At 45.5% G+C, this 25,431-nt stretch overlaps 2 protein-coding genes across 3 annotated transcripts in view; both read left to right on the top strand.

Moving 5' to 3' along the window:
• The window catches only part of LOC310705091 (uncharacterized protein), a 52,704-nt gene extending 28,932 nt beyond the window's left edge, over window positions 1-23,772 (top strand). The window contains exons 4-6 of one of the 2 annotated variants that reach the window (XM_083499508.1): window positions 19,270-19,352; window positions 20,672-20,798; window positions 21,693-23,772. In XM_083499508.1, coding sequence (XP_083355634.1) covers window positions 19,270-19,352; window positions 20,672-20,798; window positions 21,693-23,431 — 1,949 coding nt within the window. In that variant the 3' untranslated portion in view covers window positions 23,432-23,772. Of the gene's footprint in view, window positions 1-131; window positions 215-19,269; window positions 19,353-20,671; window positions 20,799-21,692 lie in introns of both variants that reach the window. The other variant, XM_083499509.1, reaches the window with a different exon arrangement.
• On the top strand, window positions 196-10,731 carry LOC310705212 (uncharacterized protein). The gene is made up of 3 exons (XM_083499775.1): window positions 196-291; window positions 7,017-7,143; window positions 8,074-10,731. Exons 1-3 carry the CDS (start codon window positions 253-255, stop codon window positions 9,321-9,323), a joined length of 1,416 nt encoding a protein of 471 aa, XP_083355901.1. The 5' UTR covers window positions 196-252; the 3' UTR covers window positions 9,324-10,731.
• Window positions 23,773-25,431: the final 1,659 nt, after the last annotated feature.

The raw sequence follows: 25,431 nt of genomic DNA, 5'->3' as shown, positions 1-25,431 counted from the left end.
TGGGCACAAACCTTCAACTGCACTCAGCAGGTAAGGCTTTCTCAAAGTCCATCTGTAGTTAGAGATGTCCTGTTTCCTCTGTGAGAGAAGCAGGCACTCCTGGCATCTTGCTTACCTTTTTTCTCTTGCAGGTGGCAGAAGGATGCCGGCAAGACCTCCTGATCCGCCTTTTCATGGGGGCAGAAGGGAAGCAGTGGCTGTGGAACCAGATCAGGTCAGGGGAAGCTGCCTTGTGGGGTCAGAGGCCGAGGGATGGAGCAATGTCATGGACTGAGCCCAATACTCAGCCAAGTATGTGAACATCGTGCTCTTGCTGATAGAGAGTTAACTCCAGCTGTGAACTGTGGGATTTCCTGCCCAGATAACTCTATGACTCCAGCCTTCTGAATGTTTCCAGTAGGATTCATCTGTAGTTGCAGTTTTCGTGGAATCCTAGAGTTGAAAGGGACCCCAAGGGTCATCAAGTCCCACCCCCTGCTTTGCACGAGTCTCAGCTAGATAATCCAAGACAGATGGTCATCCAGACTAGGCTTGTTTTATTTCTGTATTCATCAATGAATGCTAAAATAGGCTTCTTCTTTTTTAAAATAGAAAATAGAAAAAAGGAAAACAATAAAAAATTAACAGAATATACCTTTCAATACATAAAAAGAAAAACATAGAAAAACAATACAGCAAAACAGCAAAAAGAAACAAAAACACTAAAACACACATCCAATGTTCCATATATTTACCTTTCATTTACTTGTTTCATCGGCCTCCTCACACCTCCCTTTTTTGTATTCTAGTTCAATTACCTATTTCAGCAAATTCTTTCCATCTTTCTCAATTTTTGTTCTATATTTTATCTTAACAGTCTAACCTTAAATTTTTTCATTTTGGCCCATTATCAATCAGTTTTTACTTAATTCTTTATTACAATTCTGCTAAAACCAAATACCTTCATTCCAGCATCCTTCTAACATTCATTAAGTTTGCTATATTTTTGTAAATATACTTTTTTCCAATCTTCTTCCACCGACTCTTCTCCCTGGTCTTGGATTCTGCCAAGTCATTTCCGCCAGTTCCATGTAGTCCATCAGCTTCTTCTGCCATTCTTCCCTGGTGGGAAGATCTTTTTTTCATTTGCCAAGCCAACAGTTTTTCGCACTTATTTGCCGATTCAAATGTCTTTTGTCTCATCTGTTTAATCTTCCATTCTATTTCCTGATTCATCATTTTCATATATTGTACTTGATACAACTTTATCTCTTTCAAAATCTCCTGCGACTTTGGTTTCACCCTTAATTTCTCCTCTCCTTCCTTTATCTTTTCCAGGATTTTGTCTTTTTTCTCATTTTGCATTCTCTTCTTAATTGCATTCTGTTGCATCAAAAATCCTCTCATGACCGCTTTGCTTGCATCCCAGATTACTCTTCTTTACACAGCTAAAATAGGCTTCTAAGCAGCGGACAGACGATAACAAATAATGTCCAGGATTCACCTAGCCAGCCCCATCCGCTGCAAAATGGGGCCTGCCCTCCACTCCTCCCCCTCTCCATGCCCCCATGAACCCCTTGAATTTGGCTCTAGGGCATTGGGAGGAAACCTCCCCAGAACAACTCACGAGGAGAGGAGAAAGTGGATCCTTCCATCGGGGAAACTGGAATGCTTGCGTAGGCAGAGAAACGTAAACATAAGCTGGAGTACCACCTATTTGCAAAAAGATGAATAAATGCAGAATAAAAGAATTCAATTAAAGCGTTAAAATAGGTACCCATAATAAAAATGTGCAGCAAAGCAATCCTATTGAAATAATACAGCAATTAACAGGAAGGAAATAACAGAGCATTGTGTAGCAGATCACATTTCTGCCGTCTCATTTTTTTTTTGTAATAATATTTTATTAGAATTTTCCAAAAAGTTAACATCAACAAAAATCAACAAAAATCAGGAAAAACAAACAACAAACATTGAAAATCCAAACAAAGAAACAAAAAAATAAATAAATACAAAGGAAAGAATTTAGCATAAAAGAAGAACACTCTTTTATATTAATAACTTTCAAAACCTTATTCTCTTTGCTTCCACCCGCCTTCCCTTCTTGTATTCTACTTTAAAAATTAGTTCAGCAAGATCGTTCATTATTCATTTTAAACCTTTATCCCTCCCTTTATAATCTTATTTATCTTAATCGCTAGAACCCCTTCATTTCATTTTCAGAGCCTTCAACATTCATAAATTTTACAATATTTTTGTAGATAAACTTTAAACTTCTTCCAGTCCTCTTCCATCTGCTCCTCTCCTTGATCTCGGATTCTGCCGGTCATCTCTGCCAGTTCCATATAGTCTATCACTTGCACCTGCCACTCTTCCAAGTTGGGTAGGTCTTGCGTCTTCCAATCCTTTGCTATAAGTACCGTATTTTTCGCTCTATAGGACGCACTTTTTCCCCTTCAAAAATGAAGGGGAAATGTGTGTGCGTCCTATGGAGCGAAGACGCCGTAGCCCCGCGACCCTCTCCCGGCTGGAGAGGTAGCGCGCGGCTATGGCAGGAGCCTCTTTAGCCGCACACCACTTCTCCAGCTGGGAGAGGGTCGCGGGGGGCTGCTTTAGCCCCGCGCGCGCTCTCCCGGCTGGGGAGGTGAAGCGCAGCTATGGCAGGAGCCTCTACAGCCCCATGTCACCTCTCCAGCCGGGAGAGCGCATGCAGGGCTAAAGAAGCACCCCGCGACCCTCTCCTGGCTGGGGAGGTGACGCGCTACTATAGAGGCTCCTGCCATAGCTGCGTGTCACCTCTCCAGCTGGGAGAGGGTCGCGGGAGGCTGCTTTAGCCCCGCGCGCGCTCTCCCGGCTGGGGAGGTGACGAGCGACTATAGAGGCTCCTGCCATAGCTGCGTGTCACCTCTCCAGCTGGGAGAGGGTCGCGGGAGGCTGCTTTAGCCCCGCGCGCGCTCTCCCGGCTGGGGAGGTGACGAGCGGCTATAGAGGCTCCTGCCATAGCTGCGTGTCACCTCTCCAGCTGGGAGAGGGTCGCGGGAGGCTTCTTTAGCCCCGCGCGCTCTCTCCCGGCTGGGGAGCTGAAGCGCGGCTATGGCAGGAGCCTCTACAGCCCCATGTCACCTCTCCAGCCGGGAGAGCGCGCGCGGGGATAAAGAAGCACCCCGCGACCCTCTCCTGGCTGGGGAGGTGACGCACAGCTTTAGAGGCTCCTGCCATAGCCGCGCGTCACCTCTCCAGCCGGGAGAGCGCTCGCGGGGCTAAAGCAACCCCCGCGACCCTCTCCTGGCTGGAGAGGTGATGCGTGGCTATGGCAGGAGCCTCTGCGCTGCGCCTTTCCGCTGCTCCCTGACCTGCTCTTTGGGGCTGGTGGTGGGCTTCCCCCCGCCAGCCCCAAAGAGCAGGTCGAAAGGAACCTGAAGCCTGGAGAGCGAGAGGGGTCAGTGCACACCGACCCCTCTCGCTCTCCAGGCTTCCAAGGTAGCCGCCTGAACGCACCTTAAACAGCACCTTGTTTTAGAGCGGGAAAACAAGAGGGGGAAAGTTCTCCCCCTCTCTGTGCAGCGCCTCCTGCCGCTTCACTGAAGGGGCGCTGGGCAGAGAGGGGGAGATTTTTTTCCCCTTGTTCTCTCCCCTCTAAAACAAAGTGAGTCCTATTGTCCGGTGCGTCCAATGGTGCGAAAAATACGGTATTCTTGCTGCTGCTGTAGCATACATGAAAAAAGTTCTATCCTTCTTTGGCACCAATTGGCCGACTATGCCCAGGAGGAAGGCCTCTGGTTTCTTCAGAAAAGTATACTTAAATACCTTTTTCAGTTCATTATAGATCATTCCCAGAACGCCTTAATCCTTGGGCACGTCCACCAAAGGTGAAAGAATGTTCCTTCAATTTCTTTACATTTCCAACGTTTATTATCGGGCAAATGATAGATTTTTGCAAGCTTGACTGGTGTCATGTACCACCTATAAATCATTTTCATAATATTTTCTCTTAAGGCATTACATGCCGTAAATTTGATACCAGTGGTCCACAACCGTTCCCAGTCAGCAAACATAATATTATGACCAATGTCTTGTGCCCATTTTATCATAGCCGATTTAACCGTTTCGTCCTCCGTGTTCCATTTCAACAGCAAATCATACATTCTCGACAATATCTTAGCTTTGGGTTCTAACAATTCTGTTTCCAACTTTGATTTTTCCACCTGGAAACCATTTTTCCTGTCCAAATTGTAGGCCTCTCTTATTTGAAAGTAATGTAACCAATCCTGCACCTTATTCTTAAGTTTCTCATAACTCTGCAATTTCAACCTGTCCCCTTCTTGTTCCAAAATTTCCGAATATCTTGGCCATTTAGATTCCATATTAAGCTTTTTCACAGCTTTAGCCTCCATTGGCGACAACCACCTAGGAGTCTTACTTTCCAACAAATTTTTGTACCTCGTCCAGACATTAAATAGTGCTTTCCTGACAATATGATTTTTAAAATCTTTATGAGCTTTAACCTTATCATACCACAGATATGCATGCCACCCAAAGGCATTATCAAAACCCTCTAAATCCAAAATGTCGGTGTTCTCAAGAAGTAGCCATTCCTTCAGCCAGCAAAAAGCTGCTGCTTCATAATATAACTTAAAGTCCGGCAGGGCAAACCCCCCTCTATTCTTAGTATCAGTAAGGATTTTGTATTTTATTCTGGGCTTTTTGCCCTGCCAGACAAATCTAGAGATTTCTTTTTGCCACTTCTTGAAACAGTCCATCTTGTCAATGATTTGTAACGTCTGAAACAAAAATAACATTCTTGGCAATACATTCATTTTGATAACCGCAATTCTACCCAATAAGGAAAGCTTCAGATTTCTCCAAATTTCAAGATCTTTTTTCACTTCCGACCAACACTTCTCATAGTTATATTTAAATAAATTAACATTTTTTGAAGTCATATTCACCCCTAGGTATTTCACTTTTTTCACCAATGATAAACCTGTTTCTCCCTGAAACCTTTCCTTCTCAATCGATGTCAAGTTCTTCTCCAAGACCATTGTTTTCGATTTATTCAATTTAAAACCTGCCACCTGACCAAATTCTTGTATTATTTCCAAAGCTCTGTTAGTACTGGGAATTGGCTCCTGTAATGTCAATACTAGGTCATCTGCATATGCTTTAAGTTTATATTGTTTAACTCCGACCTGTATACCCTGAATCTGTTGGTCCCTTCTAATCATGTTCAGCAAGACCTCCAGGACTGAAATAAAAAGCAGGGGGGAAATTGGGCAGCCTTGTTGTGTCCCTTTCTCTATCTTAACTTCTTCTGTAACTGCATTATTCACTACTAATTTTGCCTTTTGTTCTTAATAAATCGCACCTATACCGTTTCCAAACCTTTCTCCCACCCCCATCCCTTGCAGGTTTTTCCTCATAAAACTCCAAGAAATATTATCAAAGGCTTTCTCCGCATCAATAAATATCAAAACAGCTTTTGTATTTATATTAACTTGCAATTTTTCCAAAATGTCAATCAAATTCCTTGTATTATTTGACATATATCTGCCTGGAAGAAAGCCAGCTTGGTCTTTAAATATCATTCCAACTAAAACTTTTTTCAGTCTTTTAGCCAAAATATCGGCAAAAATTTTGTAATCCACATTAAGTAGGGATATAGGGCGGTAGTTCTTAAGTTGTGTCTTTTCAGACTCATTTTTTGGTATTAGTGTGATATAGGCATCTTTCCACGATTCCGGCGCTCTTTTCCCCTCCATAATTTCATTACAAACCTCCATTAACGGTTGAATTAAAAAGTCTTTCAAAACTTTGTAATATTTGGAGGATAGTCCATCCGGGCCTGGAGACTTGCCTAGTTGCAAATTCTTTATGGCACCTTCAACCTCCTGTTCAGAAATTTTTTCATTCAAAATTAGTTTGTTCTCTTGAGATATTTTTTGTAGTCCATTTGTTGTGGCCCTCTGTGGCCCTTGTGCGTACAATTGTTTAAAGTATCTCTGGAATCAATCTTTAATTTCCTTTGGGTTTTGTATGTTCCTTCCATTTACTTCAAGATTAGTCACAGTATTTAATTTTTGTCTTTTCTTCAGCTGCCAAGCTAGCAGCTTTCCACACTTATTAGCCGATTCAAAGGTTTTTTGTCTCATCTGTTTGATCTTCCATTCCATGTCCTGGTTAACCATTTTCAAATATTGAGAGCCAGTGTGGTGTAGTGGTTAAGAGCGGTAGTCTCGTAATCTGGTGAACTGGGTTCGCGTCTCCGCTCCTCCACATGCAGCTGCTGGGTGACCTTGGGCCAGTCACACTTCTCTGAAGTCTCTCAGCCTCACTCACCTCACAGAGTGTTTGTTGTGGGGGAGGAAGGGAAAGGAGAATGTTAGCCGCTTTGAGACTCCTTAAAGGGAGTGAAAGGCGGGATATCAAATCCAAACTCCTCCTCATCTTTTCTTCAGCTGCCAAGCTAGCAGCTTTCCACACTTATTAGCCGATTCAAAGGTTTTTTGTCTCATCTGTTTGATCTTCCATTCCATGTTCTGGTTAACCATTTTCAAATATTGTGCTTGATATGATTTAATTTCTCGCAAAACCTCCTGTGACTTAGGTTTAGACCTTAATCTCTTCTCTCCTTCTTTTATTTTCTCTAGAATCTTTCCTTTTCTATCCTCTTGAAGTCTTCTCTTTATAGCATTTTGCTGAATCAAAAAACCTCTCATTACAGCTTTACTTGCGTCCCAGATTCCTCTCTTTTCCACCGTAGTTTTCAAATTTATTTCAAAATAATCTTTTATAGTTTTTTGGGCCTTTTTAATAATTTCTGGATCTCTAAAAAAGGTGTCATTCATTCTCCATCTGAAGGAACCAATTGGTGTTAATTTCATTACCATTTTCACAGGGTTATGGTCGGAGCAAGTTTTTGGACAGATTTCCACCTTTTGAATCTTGGGTGCCATCCCTCTTGTGATCCAAATTTGGTCAATTCATGTCCAGTGGGCTTTCTGCCGTCTCAGAGGAGGACATTTCCCTTTTTCTTTTAGGGTCCAGTGTGCTTTGAAGATGTCGCTGTTCATTTCACGGACGAGGAGTGGGCGTTGCTGGATCCTGACCAGAGAGCTCTGCTTAAGGACGTCATGGAGGAGAATTGGGGGATCGTGGCCTCTCTTGGTAAGCCTCCGTGTGGGATCGTCCTATCTGCCAGGAAATTCAAAAAATACCTCTATGTGACAAACCTCATATATTTTCTCAGCGCCCCCTACAACACCTGGGAACCTAACACCCCCACAAGAAATAGTAGATTACAGTTTTTTCTGTGAACAATCTTCCTCCAGTTCTGCCTCCTTCTACCACAGTTGGGCTGATCTGAACTGCCCAGGCATCTTAAATGTCAGCTTCAGAGTTGTTCGGAAAGATAAGTAGCTTCTGTCAGGTTTTCTGTTTTTGTTTTTGCTGCTGTCCGTCTTGGGTTGACCAAAGAGACTGACACTGGAGATGGAGGGGATGCCATGACTGGGCCAAAAAACATCTGCCCCAGAGAAGAGCCAGGCTGATTGAATCTCAGGTAGTACTAGCAGTGATAATAATAATAGTAGTAATAATAATTTTTATGTATACCCTTACCATCTGGTTGGGTTGCCCCAGCCAATCTGGGAAGCTTCCAACACATATACAGTCGTATTTCTGGTTGTGAATGAGATCCGTTCCAGAGATCCGGCCAGATCCCGAGGTTTTCGCAAGACAAGGATCACTGTGCATGGATCTGTCGCTTTCATAATCTGATGTTTATATAATCCAAGGGTTATGTAACCCGAGGTGCTACTGTATAAACATGAAACAGTAATAATAACAACAATCTAATCCAATGAAAAAAGTACAAAAATTTTACAAAAAGTACAAAAATTTTAAAATGAGTAACTTACTTCAAACAAAGCAACATTCAACCAATGATTAGAATCCAATAATAAATACATTGGTTTATTACAGAATAACAAAGGTAATGAACACTGCCTTCTCTACAACAAATTTAATGAGCATTATTCCCTAACTGGGGGCTCCATTTGTTCCTGAGGCTCTAATCCCTTTTTCTCTCCATTGCAGATTGTGATGAATTGGAAAGCAAGAACAAAGATGACCACAACACAATCTGCAGAGTGGAGAAGGCACGTAAAAATTTGGAATGGGGAAAGAGCTGCGGTCAGAGCTCCCATTCCAGTTCCCATCAACAAAATCTCATTGGAAAGAAACCCTATCAGTGCATTGAATGTGGAAAGAGCTTCAGTCAGAGCTTCTCTTTCATTTCCCATCAAAGAATTCATACAGGGGATAAATCCTATCACTGTGTGGAATGTGGAAAGAGCTTCAGTAGCAGCTCCAGTCTCACAAAACATCAAAGAATTCATACAGGGGAGAAACCCTATCAGTGCATGGAATGTGGAAAGAGCTTCAGGATTAACTCCGATCTTACTAGGCATCAAAGAATTCATACAGGGGAGAAACCCTATCAGTGTGTGGAATGTGGAAAGAGCTTCAGTATAAGCACCGATCTCACTAAACATCAAAGAATTCACACAGGGGAGAAACCCTATCAGTGTGTGGAATGTGGAAAGAGCTTCAGTATGAGCTCCAGTCTCACTAAACATCAAAGAATTCATACGGGGGAGAAACCCTATCGGTGCATGGTATGTGGAAAGAGCTTCAGTATGAGCTTCAATCTCACTTACCACCAAATCATTCATACAGAGGAGAAACCCTATCGGTGCATGGAATGTGGAAAGCGCTTCAGTAGAAATGCCGATCTCACTAAACATCAAAGAATTTATACAGGGGAGAAACCCTATCAGTGTGTGGAATGTGGAAAGAGCTTCAGTATGAGCTCCGATCTCACTAAACATCAAAGAATTCATACAGGGGATAAATCCTATCACTGTGTGGAATGTGGAAAGAGCTTCAGTAGCAGCTCCAGTCTCACAAAACATCAAAGAATTCATACAGGGGAGAAACCCTATCAGTGTGTGGAATGTGGAAAGAGCTTCAGTATGAGCTCCGATCTCACTAAACATCAAAGAATTCATACAGGGGAGAAACCCTATCAGTGTGTGGAATGTGGAAAGCGCTTCAGTAGAAATGCCGATCTCACTAAACATCAAAGAATTCATACAGGGGAGAAACCCTATCAGTGTGTGGAATGTGGAAAGAGCTTCAGTATGAGCTCCAATCTCACTTCCCATCAAAGAATTCATACAGGAAGAAACCCTATCAGTGTGCAGAATGTGGAAAGAGCTTCAATCAAAAGTCCAATCTCACTTACCTTCAAAGAATTCATACAGGGGAGAATCACGGAATTGTAGAATTTTTGAGCTTGAAGTGATCCCTGGTGCAATCTATTTCACCCCTTGTGATGCAGGCATTGCAAGTAAAGCATCCATGAAAGATGACCATCCAACTTCATTTGGAAACCTCAAAGAATGGAAATTCCAGCACTCCCAAGGGAGTCCAATCCACTAACAGCTGTTGCTGTCAAAAATTTCTTCCGCATGTTTAGCCAGTCTTTTTTTAAAAAAACAACAACTTGAAGGCATTGGTTTGTGTCCTACCCTGTGGAGCAGGTGTCCTATTGGGAAGACCTAGTTCTCCGATTGCATGTTCTGGAAGTTGGGCAATAGGGGCAGTACAGGATTCCTTTTGGTGTACCGACCTCCCCACTGCACCAAGGATTCCCTGCCTGAGCTGCTCCAGGTCGTGGCGGATGTTCTCCTGGAGACACCTAGTTTGGTTGTCCTAGGGGATTTTAATATCCATGCCGACATGACCTTACAAGGGGCCGCTTGGGACTTTGTGGAAAGCATGGCCTCCATGGGGCTTTCCCTGAATATGTTTGGCCCAACTCATAGCCATGGACATGCCTTAGACCTGGTGTTCACCTCTATGGATGTTGGTGATCTGACACTAAGTAAAAGCGAAACTAAAGAAGTGCTTACCAAGTGGTGATAGTGACGGCCAAAAAGTCTTTCTTCACTGCCTCTATTACATCTGCGGGGGAGAAACAGCAGGAGACTCTTTCAGGTGGTTCACAATTTAGCGGAACCACCTGCGACATCGGGGCCCAGTACGGGCCACATGATCTCCTGCAATGATTTTGCAAAGTTTTTTGCACACAAAGTCGCTCAGATTCGAGAAGAAGTAGACTCCACCATGGGAGCAGGGCGGGAGAGTGCTAGAGTCCTATCTAGTCAAGTTGTGTGGGATCAATTACAATCTGTTTCGCCCGAGGATGTGGACAGGCTGCTTGGACGAATGAAACCAACCACTTGTCTCCTTGATCCTGGCTTATAAAAGTGAGCCGAGAAGGGCTGGGCGATGGGCTTCGTGGGGTGGTGAATGCTTCCCTCCGTGAGGGAGCCTTCCCAGACCCTTCTTTAGATGTGGCCATGATGGCCAACTATCGCCCAGTCTCAAATCCTCCATTCTTGGCAAGGTGACTGAGCGAGCGATTGCTGAACAACTCCAGGGAACCAGCCAGACGGCCTTCTCAGCAGTGGCGCCCTCCCTGTGGAATGCCCTCCCACCAGATGTCAAAGAGAACAACAACTACCAGACTTTTAGAAGACCTCTGAAGGCAACCCTGTTTAGGGAAGCTTTTAATTTTTGATGTATTAGTATTTTAATATTTTATTTGAAGCCGCCCAGAGTGGCTGGGGAAGCCCAGCCAGATGGGCGGGGTATAAATAATAAATAATACTAATAATTATCACTTTATTTTCTTACTCCTGTAGTAACCTATGTTATCCATCATTTGAGAACCACGATATTCTTCTCCCTTTGCTCGTCTTTCATTTTTATCACAGTCTTTGAACTCTAATACTTTGAAGGAGTGAGGTTTTAATTTCATGAAGTGAGGCAGCTCATCCTCTATTAACAGTCGTAGCTGAGATAGGAAGTCCATGTTGAGGGTCTGGAGAGAGTGTTCAGACGGGACTTAATCTGGAGGGAGAAGCTGTGGGAAGACTCTTCTTCTGGGGTCTCCTTCCATTCGGGAGGGGAGAGGTTTTCTAGGAAAAGGAGATTTCTGAGTCAGTAAAAAGGACTCAGATGATCCCCTGGGTCTGGCATACAAAGGAAAATACCTCGGGAGTGGGACTGCTAAGAGAGAGGGGAACCGAGGAAAAGTGGCCCCTCACTCACAGAACAAAGTATGAAGCCATGAAGGAAGCTGGGCTGTCCTGTCATAACTAAGGAAGGGAATGAGAGAGAAGCAGCAGGAACAGAGTTCAGCATTTTAGCATTTATTCTGGATACCTGAAGTGTGACAACTGATTATAAGAGGAGGGAGTTTAAGAGAAGCTGTGCCTGTACAGTAGTACCTCGGGTTAAGTACTTAATTTGTTCAGGAGGTCTGTTCTTAACCGGAAACTGTTCTTAACCTGAAGCACCACTTTAGCGAATGGGGCCGTCGGAGCACAATTTCTGTTCTCACCCTCAAGCAAAGTTCTTAACCCGAGGTACTATTTCTGGGTTAGCGGAGTCTGTAGCCTGAAGCGTATGTAACCTAAAGCGTTTGTAACCCAAGGTACCATTGTAGTATCTTGTTTAATCCTGTGACATTTAGCTGAAGTAATAAGTTAACGTCTACCTGACAGAGGCCTTCCAGAATCTGATTCAGAGCCAAATTTGGAGACATATGTCACACAGACAATTTCAGAATGGCTGGGAGAAAGCAAAGATTGGTTGGATGGGCTTTCAGAGAGCTGTTTCAGAACTAGATCGCGTCAAAATTGAGAACGGAGGCAGCCAGGAGATGTTTGATTAACACTAGTAACAAAAAGAGTGAAGGACGCAATCCTTCAGAACAGTTTTTAAAAAGAATCATGTGGTTTCTGGACAGAAAGTAGATATCTTTAGAGAGATTCCACTGAAATTGAGACTTAGAAGAACCAAATATAGATATTTAACAATAGCACTCAGGAGAGCTGACATTAGATATAAATGGGAATTCCCAGAGGGCATTTCCTTTACATACACGAAAAGGAGATACAGGCTAACATCAGAATTTCAGAGAATCTGACGAATACAGGAGTGACTTAGATTCCAACTGCTGAAAGGCACATACGGTATTCTGTTAGAATGGGAGACAAAAGACGAAGAGGTGAAATCAGTTAGGATTAAATGGGCACAAGATATAGGTCATAATATTATTGTGGAAGATTGGGAAAGGTTATGGAAAACCGATTTAAAATTCACAGATTGTTCCTTGCTGAAATAAAATTATATGAAGATGATGTATAGATGGTATATGACACCAGTGCAGTTAGGAAGAATGAACCAAACCAGCTCAAATATGTGTTGGAAGTGTAACGAAAGAGACGGGACTTTTTACTATATGTGGTGGGATCGTAATGAAATCAAAAAGTTTCAGGAAATGATATATAGTGAGTTGAAGAAAATGTTCCAATTAAAATTTGTTTAAAAACCTAAGGCATTTTTGTTAGGGATTGTAGGAAAAGACCTGCCAAGTAAACTGAAAAATATCTTTATGTATGCGACAACGACGGCAAGAGCCTTAACAGCACAAGGATGGAAGAATGAGGAAATCCCGACTAAAGAACTATGGCCAGAGAAATTGATGGAAATCACAGAATTGCCAAAATTGACACACAAACTACGTGACAATGATAACTGTGATTTTAAAGATGAATGGGAACCCTTTGCAAAGTACATAAAGAAGCAACAAAATAAACTGGACTCCTTGGCAGGTTTTGAATAAACATTTACAAACTTTTTATCGATAACATTTAGATAGAAAATTAAAAATCTGTACAGTATTGTAACATGCAGAAAATAACATAAGTTGATAAACCAGAGAGGGGAGCTGAGGGAAGGCTGAGGGGGAGGGGAGGGTGGGTCAGGCTTTTTTGGAGAGGGGAAAAATAAGGGGGGAAATTTAAGGATGATACGTTTTTTGATAAAATGTTATGTTGAAATTACTAATAAAAATATTTTTAAAAAACATTTTGAAAGTGTTTGTGTTTGTTTTTACAATCAAGCAGTCTATACATTTTATGAAAATTACAATACATCATATAACATAAGCAGGAGTTATAAAAAATAATAATAAAATAGCGCACTGTCTTTCGTGTTGTGTCTTCCTGGAGTTCCACACCTCTGCTGGGTGAAGAGGATATGGTCTCTCCTCCTTCATCTCAGCTCCACAGCAGTTCTCTCAAAAAGACTTGGCACTCCAGAATGCGGGGAAATAATAATAATAATAATAATAATAATAATAATAATAATAATAATAGTAGTAGTAGTATTTATTCAATTTATATACCCCCTTTATCAGAATATCCCAGGGCGGAGTACAACATTAAAAGCAGAATACAGAACAACAATGATAAAAACATAATAAAAAGCATCCTGTGAGACAGCCGAGTAATGCAGCACTCCTTTTAAAACTTGAGGGGAGATTCACTGCTCACCTGCTTTTACAGCCACTATGGGGCTGTGGTGATTCATCCAAGGGAGGCTCCTCTGCTGGCCCTCCGAAGATTCTGACATCGTCCACTCTTTCTCCTGTCACCCACAGCCATAGAATATGAAGAGAGTGGTCCTCCCAAACTCTGCCTGCCCTCCAACATGTTGCAGAGGGAAATTGGGACCTGCGACTTCTGGGGCCACACTCCTGAATGAGTCACGTAAATCACAAAAGAGCAAGGACCCCCCCAAAATGGGCGTCTTTTGGGGCCACAGTTTCACGGGAGCCAAAACAGGACATCCTGGGAGCCAATCAGAAGCCAGGGTGGCTTCTGGAATTGCAGGACGTCCCACTCAAAGCAGGACAGTTGACAGGTATGTGAAGACCGCCAAAGATGGAGAGTCCACAACCCATAGTGCAGGCATCCCCAAACTCGGCCCTCCAGATGTTTTGGGACTACAACTCCCATCATCCCTAGCTAAGAGGACCAGTGGTCAGGAATGATGGGAACTGTAGTCGCTAAACATCTGGAGGGGCAAGTTTGCCTATGCCTGCCATAGTCAATATGGCTGCTTTTCCCACTGGCTGAGATGCTTCTACCCATTTCATCTGCTTAGCCAATCCAGATATTCAGGGCCAACAGGTCCCACCCCTGCCTCCAGCAATCTCTTTTGTTACACTCAATGGGTGTTTGGTGGAGGGCAAGGAGAACCATGGGGCAGGGTCCAGGATGCTCAGATTCCTGCCACCAGACCTCCCCTCTGAGGTCCCCCCAGGGCACCTGCTCAGCTGAGAGGAGGGTGTCATAGCACAGGTAGCAAATCAGCTGCTGCTCCGCCCCTTGAGGGATTCCCCGCCTCATTTAATTGGCCAAATATTCCAAAAGGGCATCACCCGCCACTATATAAACCCTCTCACCCCCCGGCAGCAGCAATGAGGTGGTACAGCTTTCGGGTGCTCAGAGTGTGTCCCTGCTTTGGGAGGGGGAACACAGCCCCCCAGCAAAGTTTGGAGGACGAGCCAAGAGGTATAGCCGGACATTGGAAGGCAAAATGTTGCAGGAATTTATGTATAGGTTGGGGGGGGGGGTTGCCACTGCGGTAGATATCATGCACATGCAGCCCACTACCAAAATCAGCATCATCACTTTTGTGACTTTTTTGACTGGTCCCCACAAAACACTTCATCACAGTTTCTTCCTATCTATTCAAAGGGCCTTTGCTGCATGATACCAAATGTAAGAATTCACTGATCAATGTATCTATGTACTGGCTCACTGGGAAAACTTCAGAAATTCATATAGACATGTGAGCTCAGCTACTCAGCAGCCCCTCTACCTGAGTGGTGATTTCTGGCATCCTGATACCTGAGTGCCAGGCAGGTAGCCATTCCAGAAATAACAAACCCAGGTGGAGACAAAATCTGCCTGGATGGAGACCTGAGAGCCACCTCTCAATATCTGGAGGGCTGACCCATGGAAGAGGGAGCCAGCTTGTTTTCTCCTGCCCTAGAGGGGAGGGAGCACCCAGAAGAAGGGACCAAGAGGACCAGAAAGCAGTTTCTGCTGCCTAAAGAGCAGGAAGAACCTTCTGACGGGAAGAGCAGCAGAATCCCTTGGGAGATGGCGGACTCTCCTTCCTTGGAGGTTTTTAAGCAGAGGTTGGATGCTGTGGCTGAGATGCCTGCCTTGCAGGGGGGCTGGAATAGATGACCCTTAGGGCTCCCTCCCATTCTAGGATGAGGTTCCTTGCTTCCTGCAACCCCCTTTTCCCTGCAACCTCTTCCTCCAGTTTCTGGCCAAGGGAGGGAGCGGATCACAGACCAACCAAGAGCGTCCCCTCAAAAGGAGCATCTCTGGGATTCTGCAATGCAGGAGAGAAAAGGCAGAGAGGACTGAGCAGGGTGGACTCGGCTTTGCAAGGGTTAAAGGGAACCGAGCTGCATTCCTAGAGGGGACAGGAAGTAAAGGGGGGCCAGGTCCTCCAGGGGAAAAGCCCCTCCCTCCCCTTCCTGCAAGTGGGGGGGGGTTGCTTTCTGCTATTGCAAATGCTGCATTGTTCTCTTCCACGGGGATTTGGTGAGTCTCTTCCTCCCCCCCCCCGAGGGTGCAGTGGGGAGAAGGGGGGGTCCCAGGGATGCAGGGGAGGGTGGCTCATGTGGGGGTGGAGCCCTAGGGAGCAGGGGGTCCTGCCAGGGAGGGGCGAGGTGGCAGGAACTGTCTCCTTCCTTTAGATATTTTGTGGGGGGGGGGAGGTAACCGCCCCCCTTCCAGAAGAAAAAATATTCAGAGCCCCCTGGGAAATCTAGCTTCTGTAAAGAAGCTTATCGTAGCTGTGTGTGACACGGGTCAGTGTCATTGCACAACAGAGGAAACACGTATGAATGGTTGCTCCAAAACCTCTTATTTTGTTTCTCTTCTTTCTTTCTCCTTATTGGCAGAGGAGGCCAGCCAAGCAGATCAAGCCAAGCTTTATGAGGAGCTGGGTATGTTGAGTTGGAGAGGAGGAGACAGAGAGGAGATGGGAGAGCCATGTCAGATTAGATAATTTATTACGGTCAGAGACCAGCTTATGAAACACACTTGGGAGTACAGTCACAGAAGTAAAACAGGCAATTTATGTACAACAACAAATTTAAAAACAAAGGACACCAACAAACTATCCCAGGGAGTTGACTCAGAGTCACCCATGAAACCGAGTTTGGGGATTTTCATGACGGACTATTTTGAGTTGGGAGATGGTCTGCGCCTACAGATCTGTACACAGAATCTGGCGACCATCCAGGTCATCTTCTGATCTTTGCCTAACAGGAAAAGGTCTAATTTTTGCTTTTGCGGGAGGTCAGCGAGCCTCACCAGCAGGGGACCAATGGTCTTACTACGTGCCTCTTCGTAAAAGGGACGTCTAAAGAACAAGTGTTTTGGCTTCCTATCTCTCCCAATGGGCAGGTGAAAAGTCTCTGAGCATACGGGGCTTTTCTAAAGGCTCCATCCAGGACCAGCGAGGGAAGAGCCGAGCTTCTGGCGAGTGTAAAGGCCCTTCTTGCATTTCTAGATGCAAGAATTCATGGAGTGCAGATACTAAATTATTTAGATAGAAATTGAATAGTAGAGGGGTCAATAGGCACCCTGGCCTGACTCCTTTAGAGGTTTTAATAGGGTCCTGACTCTAAGAGCCGTGTTTGCGCGCAGTGCCTGAATTAAGAGCAGAAGCTCTTAATTCTATGTAGGAACCCTGTAGTCTGTCCCAGAGTCTGGTTCTGGAGACTGTATCAAAGGCTGCTTTTAGATCAACAAAGGCAGTGTAGAGTGAGGCCTGCCTTTAGGAGAGCCATGTCACCTGGGCGCAGGATTCCAACCAATGGCTTCAAGCTACAAGAAAGGAGATTCGGATGCAACGTACCTAGTCATTTTTCACTAGGAACCAATGACTCCCTTGTCAATCAGTTCTGACTTCATGCATTGACTGGAAGGAAGGAGCAACCAGGCTGAGTCCCCTCGCATTAATCTCTTCGCTTGCCTCCACATTTCCACAATCTCCCTTCTAGAGGCCTACATCTCCTCCTCCTCCTCCTCCTCCTTTTTAGAAAGATAGCTCAGAGTCTGGGCTGTGGTGCAGTCCTACCCTGGTTCCCAGCAAGACTCATCCATGCTTGCTCAGGGAAACCTTTTCTTCTCCTGATATTAGAGAACTTTTGTAACAGAACAATGTATTTGCTTTGTAGGATTTGCTAGAGCTTCTCATTCAGACAGACAGAACTTGGCAGAAGACCAAAGGGTTCCTTCCGATCTCTCAGAGGCTTCCTGAGAGCACAGATGGATGAGCAAGACTCAGCTGGCCCTGAAGCAGGAAGAGGCCATGCCATCCAAACTGGGAGCAGTGGGGGATTCTGGGAAAACTCTGGGCAGAAGATCCTGGGTGAGGAGGACACCCTCCGCTCAGAGGTGCAGAGCCAGCAGTTGAGGCAGTTCTGCTGCCAGGAGGCAAAAGGACCCCGAGAGGTTTGCAGCCGACTCTACCACCTTGACCATCAGTGGCTGAAGCCAGAAAGGCACACGAAAGCTGAGATGCTGGACCTGGTGATCTTGGAGCAGTTCCTGGCTGTCCTTCCACCAGAGATGGAGAGCTGGGTGAGGGAATGCGGAGCAGAGACCAGTTCCCAGGCGGTGGCCCTGGCCGAAGGTTTCCTCCTGAGTCAGGCAGAGGAGAGAAAGCAGGTGAGAGAGACTTTCCTCTGGATACTCCCAAGGGGCTCCAAACAGGATGGAGAACATCCAGAAAAGGTATGCTGATGGCCCATCTGTTTTCGGGGAATGAGATCTAACACCCTTAAAGTATCTGTCTTTGCGTTCTCTTTGTAATATTTCTCACCTTTCAGGTGAGGGCAGGGCAGCAGCTGAAGAAGGAGCAAAAAGGGTTTTCTTTTCTGTGTGTTTCTTGTGGCTGATTAGCTGCTCTCCCTGTGCAAAGGTCAGAGGGGGCAGGGTTTCTGTTGAGGCAGGTGATTAGCTGTGGGAGAAGCTTGTCAGAGCATGCAGGGCAGCGGGGGGGGGAGTTATTTGTCCTGTCTTCACGCTTTTTATGATGGAGGACCGCTGTAGCCACCCCCAAGGACCCGTTCTCAAGATGGAGGGTGAGGGAACAGCTGCAGTCGCCTGCGGTTCCTGCGCAATGTTTGCCATCTTGCCAAAGGTTGCAGGCAGCTTTACCTGCAGCAATTGCATGTTGATTGCGCTCTTAGAAGACAAAGTCCAGCAACTGGAGGAACGTGTAGCTACGCTCCAAAGAATTAGAGAGCTGGAGCTCTTCTTGGAAGCAACAGAGCAAACCGTCTCCACCAAGGAGGAGAATCATAGAATCATAGAGTTGGAATAGACCACAAGGGCCATCGAGTCCAACCCCCTGCCAAGCAGGAAACACCATCAGAGCACTCCTGACATATGGTTGTCAAGCCTCTGCTTAAAGACCTCCAAAGAAGGAGACTCCCACACTCCTTGGCAGCAAATTCCACTGTCGAACAGCTCTTACTGTCAGGAAGTTCTTCCTAATGTTTAGGTAGAATCTTCTTTCCTGTAGTTTAGATCCATTGCTCCGTGTCCGCTTCTCTGGAGCAGCAGAAAACAACCTTTCTCCCTCCTCTATATGACATCCTTATATATATTTGAACATGGCTATCATATCATCCCTTAACCTCCTCTTCTCCAGGCTAAACATGCCCAGCTCCCTTCCTTAGCCGTTCCTCATAAGGCATCGTTTCCAGGCCTTTGACCATTTTGGTTGCCCTCCTCTGGGCACGTTCCAGTTTGTCAGTGTCCTTCTTGAACTGTGGTGCCCAGAACTGGACACAGTACTCCAGGTGAGGTCTGACCAGAGCAGAATACAGTGGCACTATTACTTCCCTTGATCTAGATGCTATACTCCTATTGATGCAGCCCAGAATTGCATTGGCTTTTTTTACTGTTTACTGTTTTGAATTCTTGTTGTTCTTTCAGAAAAGGGATCATTTTGCAGAAATGGACCTGGATTCCTGTGAGGCAGAGAGGCCTCCGTTGGACACCAGAGAGAGGCCCCTGGGTAAGGAGGAAGGTGGCTTTTCTCCATTTGGTCTTCTTCTGTTGGTTCTTTTCATCTTGGTGTTTTTGGGAACAAGGGTTCAGAGGAGGGGAGATGTATTTCTTCACACCTTACATGAAATGGGCACAAACCTCCAACTGCACTCAGCAGGTAAGGCTTTCTCAAAGCCCATCTGTAGTTAGAGATGTCCTGTTTCCCCTGTGAGAGAAGCAGGCACTCCTAGCATCCTGATTACCTTTTTTTCTCTTGCAGGTGAAAGAATGATGCCGGCAAGACCTCCTGATCCATCTTTTCATGGGGGCAGAAGGGAAGCAGTGGCTGTGGTACCAGATCAGGTCAGGAGAAGCTGCCTAGTGGGGTCAGAGGCCGAGGGATGGAGCAATGTCATGGACTGCTTGGGCACAGAGGAATGGTGGGAGGAAGCAGCCAGGGAACCAGGAAAAGAAGATGACTCTGAGCCCAAGGAGTGGAGGTGGAGGAAGGGTGAGCAGTGAAAGGGAGAAGCTTGGGAAGAGGAGGTGTCAGAAGCTGAAGGGGAAACAGGGCTTAGTGAGCTGGGAGACCCTGAGGCAGAATGCAGTGCAGAATCAGAGGCAGAAGAGGAAGGAGGTGAGTGGGAGGAGGGAGGTTGAGAGGCAGAGATGAGTCAGGAGAAGGAGGAGCCACCGGGGGCTCCCTCTCCTTCTGCCAGAAGCCACCCTCCCTGCTTGTCTCTCAGAGCCAGGAGTTGTCTGACAATGGAGGAGCAAAGGCAGGCTGCACACTGGCACACTGTTCAATCGCTTGCCAGAAACCCCAGAGAGGAGGGGACTTGGAAAGCTGTGGGGAGCCAGGGGCCTTCACTCTCAGCAACTGCTTTTGTGGAGGAAGACGCTCAGGGAATGAGCTACTGTTCTCATGAGGCCCGAAACTCAGCCAAGTCTGTGAACATCGTGTTCTTGCTGATAAAGAGTTAACTCCAGCTGTGAACTGTGGGATTTCCTGCCCAGATAACTCTGTGACACTAGCCTTCTGAATGTTGACAGTAGGATTCATCTGTAGTTGCAGTTTTCATGGAATCCTAGAGTTGAAAGGGACCCCAAGGGTCATCAAGTCCAACCCCCTGCATTGCAGGAGTCTCAGCTAGATCCTCCAAGACAGATGGCCATCCAAACTAGGCTTCTTGTATTTCTATATTCATCAATGAATGCTAAAATAGGCTTCTAAGCAGCGGACAGACGATAACAAATAATTTCCAGGATTCACCTAGCCAGCCCTATCTGCTGCAAAATGGGGCCTGCCCCCCTCTCCATGCCCCCATGAACCCCTTGAATTTGGCTCTAGGGCATTGGGAGGGAACCTCTCCAGAACAACTCACGAGGAGAGGAGAAAGTGGATCCTTCCATCGGGGAAACTGGAATGCTTGCGTAGGCAGAAAAACGTAAACATAAGCTAGAGTAGTACCACCTATTTGCAAAAAGACGAATACCCACACTTAAAATGCAGAATAAAAGAATTCAATTAAAGCGTTGAAATAGGTACCCATAATTAAAATGTGCAGCAAAGCAATCCTATTGAAATAACGCAGCAATTAACAGGAAGGAAATAACAGAGCATTGTGTAGCAGATCATATTTCTGCTGTCTCAGAGGAGGACATTTCCCTTTTTCTTTTAGGGTCCAGTGTGCTTTGAAGATGTCGCTCTTCGTTTCACGGACGAGGAGTGGGCGTTGCTGGATCCTAACCAGAGAGCTCTGCATAAGGACGTCATGGAGGAGAATTGGGGGATCGTGGCCTCTCTTGGTAAGCCTCTTTGTGGGATCGTCCTATCTGCTAGGAAATTCAAAAAATACCTCTATGTGACAAACCTCATATATTTTCACAGCGCCCCTTACAACACCTGGGAACCTAACACCCCCACAAGAAATAGTAAATTACAGTTTTTTTCTGTGAACAATCTTCCTCCAGTTCTGCCTCCTTCTACCAAAGTTGGCTGATCTGAACTGCCCAGGCATCTTAAATGTCAGCTTCAGAGTTGTTAGAATAGATAAGTAGCTTCTGTCAGGATTTCTGTTTTTGTTTTTGCTGCTGTCAGTCTTGGGTTGACCAAAGAGACAAATTACATTAGAGATGGAGGGGATGCCATGACTGGGCCAAACAACATCTGCCCCAGAGAAGAGCCAGGTTGATTGAATCTCAGGTAGTACTAGCAATGAGAATAATAGTAATAATAATAATTTTTATTTATACCCTGACCATCTGGTTGGTTTGCCCCAGCCAATACAGTGGTACCTCTGGTTGAGAATGGGATCCGGCCGGATCCCGAGGTTTTCGCAACACAAGGATCAGGGCGCATGGATTAGTCGCTTTCATAAGCTGATGTTTATATAACCCGAGGGTTACGTAACCCGAGGTGCTACTGTATAAACATGAAACAGTAATAATAACAACAATCTAATCCAATGAAAAAAGTACAAAAATTTTACAAAAAGTACAAAATTTTTAAAATGAGTAACTTACTTCAAACAAAGCAACATTCAACCAACGATTAGAATCCAATAATAAATACATTGGTTTATTGCAAATAACAAAGGTAATGAAGACTGCCTTCTCTACAACAAATTTAATGAGCATTATTACCTAACTGGGGGCTCCATTTGTTCCTGAGGCTCTAATCCCTTTTTTTCTCCATTGCAGATTGTGATGAATTGGAAATCAAGAAGAAAGATGACCACAACACAATCTGCAGAGTGGAGAAGGCACGTAAAAATTTGGAATGTAGAAAGAGCTGCAGTCAGAGTTCCCATTCCAGTTCCCATCAACGAAATCTCATTGGAAAGAAACCCTATCGGTGCATGGAATGTGGAAAGAGCTTCAGTCAGAGCTCCGATCTCACTTCCCATCAAAGAATTCATACAGGGGAGAAACCCTATCAGTGCGTGGAATGTGGAAAGAGCTTCAGTAGCAGCTCCAATCTCACTTCCCATCAAAGAATTCATACAGGGGAGAAACCCTATCAGTGCATTGAATGTGGAAAGAGCTTCAGTCACAGCCACAGTCTCACTTCCCATCAAAGAATTCATACAGGGGAGAAACCCTATCAGTGTGTGGAATGTGGAAAGAGCTTCAGTACGATCTCCCATCTCACTAGGCATCAGAGAATTCATACAGGGGAGAAACCCTATCAGTGTGTGGAATGTCGAAAGAGGTTCAGTCACAGCCACAGTCTCACTTCCCATCAAAGAATTCATACAGGGGAGAGACCCTATCAGTGCGTCGAATGTGGAAAGAGCTTCAGTATGAGCTCCAATCTCACTAAACATCAAAGAATTCATACAGGGGAGAAACCCTATCAGTGTGTGGAATGTGGAAAGAGCTTCAGTCACAGAAACGGTCTCACTTCCCATCAAAGAATTCATACAGGGGAGAAACCCTATCAGTGTGTGGAATGTGGAAAGGGCTTCAGTAAGAGCTCCAATCTCACTTCCCATCAGAGAATTCATACAGGGGAGAAGCCCTATCAGTGTGTGGAATGTGGAAAGAGCTTCAGTAAGAGCTCCAATCTCACTAAACACCAAAGAATTCATACAGGGGAGGAACCCTATCAGTGTGTGGAATGTGGAAAGAGCTTCAGTACGAACTCTGAGCTCACTTCCCATCAAAGAATTCATACAGGGGAGAAACCCTATCAGTGTATGGAATGTGGAAAGAGCTTCAGTATGAGCTACCATCTCACTTCCCATCAAATAATTCATACAGGGGAGAAACCCTATCGGTGCATGGAATGTGGAAAGAGCTTCAGTAGAAGCTCTGATCTCACTAAACATCAAAGAATTCATACAGGGGAGAAACCCTATCAGTGTGTGGAATGTGGAAAGAGCTTCACTGATAGCTCCAATCTCACTTCCCATCAAATAATTCATTCAGGGGAGAAACCCTATCAGTGTGTGGAATGTGGAAAGAGCTTCAATAGCAGGTCCTCTCTCACTAAGCATCGAAGAATTCATACAGGGGGGAAACCCTATCAGTGCATTAAATGTGGAAAGAGCTTGAGAAGCAGCTTCGAACTCACTAAACATCAAAGAATTCATACAGGGGAGAATCCCTATCAGTGTGTGGAATGTGGAAAGAGCTTTAGTCAGAACTGCAATCTCACTTCCCATCAAAGAATTCATACAGGGGAGAAACCCTATCAGTGCATTGAATGTGGAAAGAGCTTCAGTATGAGCTCCAATCTCACTAAACATCAAAGAATTCATACAGGGGAGAAACCCTATCAGTGTGTGGAATGTGGAAAGAGCTTCAGTCACAGCTACAGTCTCACTTTCCATCAAAGAATTCATACTGGGGAGAAACCCTATCAGTGTGTGGAATGTGGAAAGAATTTCAGTATGAGCTCCGATCTCACTAAACATCAAAGAATTCATACAGGGTAGAAACCCTATCAGTTTGTGGAATGTGGAAAGAGCTTCAATCAAAAGTCCAGTCTCACTTACCATCAAAGAATTCATACAGGGGAGAATCACGGAATTGTAGAATTTTTGAGCTTGAAGTGATCCCTGGTGCAGTCTATTTCACCCCTTGTGGTGCTGGCATAGCAAGTAAAGCATCCATGACAGATGACCATCCAACTTCATTTGAAAACTTCAAAGAATGGAAATTCCAGCACTCCCAAGGGAGTCCAATCCACTAACAGCTCTTGCTGTCAAAAATTTCTTCCGCATCTGTAATCAGTCTTTTTTAAAAAATAAAACTTGAAGGCATTGGTTTGTGTCCTGCCCTGTGGAGCAGGCGTCCTATTGGGAAGACCCAGTTCTCCGAATGCATGTTCTGGAAGTTGGGCAATAGGGGCAGTACAGGATTCCATTTGGTGTACCGACCTCCGCACCGCACCAAGGATTCCCTGCCTGAGCTGCTCCAGGTCGTGGCGGATGTTCTCCTGGAGACACCTAGTTTGGTTTTCCTAGGGGATTTTAACATCCACGCCGACACGACCTTACAAGGGGCTGCTTGGGACTTCGTGGAAAGCATGGCCTCCATGGGGCTGTCCCTGAATAAGTTTGGCCCAACTCATAGCCGTGGACATGCCTTAGACCTGGTGTTCACCTCTATGGATGTTGGTGATCTGACACTAAGTCGCTCCGATTCGAGAAGACGTAGACTCCACCGTGGGAGCAGGGCGGGAGAGTGCTAGAGTCCTGTCTAGTCAAGTTGTGTTGAATCAATTCCAATCTGTTACCCCCGAGGATGTGAAAATAAAAAAATTCCTTCCTGTAGCATCTTAAAGACCAACTAAGTTAGTTCTTGGTATAAGCTTTCGTGTGCATGCACACTTCTTCAGATACCCGAGGATGTGGACAGGCTGCTTGGACGAGCGAAACCAACCACATGTCTCCTTGCTCCTTGTCCATCCTGGCTTATAAAAGCTGACTGAGAAGGGCTGGGCGATGGGCTTTGTGGGATGGTGAAAGCTTCCCTCTGTGAGAGAGCCTTCCCGGACCCATCTTTAGATGTGGCCACGATGGCCAATTATCGCCCAGTCTCAAATCCTCCATTCTTGGGCAAGGTGATTGAGTGAGTGGTTGCTGAACAACTCCAGGCACGCCTGGAGAAAGTGGACCATTTGGATCCCTTCCAGACGGGAGTCAGGCCTCAACATGGGACTTGAAGCTGCCTTGGTCACACTGGTTGATGATCTCTGACGGGCTAGGGACAAAGGTGAGAGCTGTTTCCTAGTTCTGCTGAATCTCTCAGTGGCGTTTGATACCATCGACCATAACATCCTTCTGGACCGTCTTGAGGAGCTGGAAGCTAGGGGCACTGTCATACAGTGGTTCCGCTCCTTCCCCCTGTGCTGTGTTCAGAAAGTGGTGGTGGGGAATGAGTGTTCAGACCCCTGGGCCTTCACTTGTGGGGTGCCTCAGGGTTCCGTCCTCTCCCCCATGCTTTTCAACATTTACATGCAGTCGCTGGGAGAGATCATCAGGGGGTTTGGGCTGTGTGTTCATCAGTATGCGGAAGATACCCAGCTCTACCTCTCTTTCAAATCAGAACCAGCGAAGGTGGTGAAGGTCCTGTGTGAGTGTCTGGAGGCGGTTGGAGGATGGATGGTGGCTAACAGATTGAGGTTGAATCCTGACAAGACAGAAGTACTGTTTTGGGGGGACAGGAGGCGGGCAGGTGTGGAGGATTCCCTGGTCCTTAATGGGGTAACTGTGCCCCTGAAAAATCTGTGTCCAGGGCAGCTGTTTACCAGCTCCATCTGGTATGCAGGCTGAGACCCTATCTGCCTGTGGACTGCCTCACCAGATTGGTGCATGCTCTGCTCATCTCCCGCTTGGACTACAGTAATGCGCTCTACAATGGGCTACCTTTGAAGTTCTACCCAGACACTGAGGTCCAGCACCGAGGGCCTTCTGGAGGTTTCCTCACTGCG

Source organism: Podarcis liolepis (genome assembly GCF_965112155.1).
Source record: "Podarcis liolepis genome assembly, chromosome: 4".
Lineage (NCBI taxonomy): Eukaryota > Metazoa > Chordata > Lepidosauria > Squamata > Lacertidae > Podarcis > Podarcis liolepis.
The sequence above is the reverse complement of the archived record's forward strand: the minus strand, read 5'-3'. Positions and strand labels throughout refer to the sequence as shown.

Excerpts from the sequence above, each read along its gene's own strand:
- LOC310705212 (XM_083499775.1), top strand. The coding sequence starts at position 253 with ATGGAGCAATGTCATGGACTGAGCCCAATACTCAGCCAA. Across the intron at positions 292-7,016 it reads TGAGCCCAATACTCAGCCAA|GGTCCAGTGTGCTTTGAAGA; the intron begins GTATGTGAACAT and ends TTTTTCTTTTAG. Across the intron at positions 7,144-8,073 it reads GGGGATCGTGGCCTCTCTTG|ATTGTGATGAATTGGAAAGC; the intron begins GTAAGCCTCCGT and ends TCTCCATTGCAG.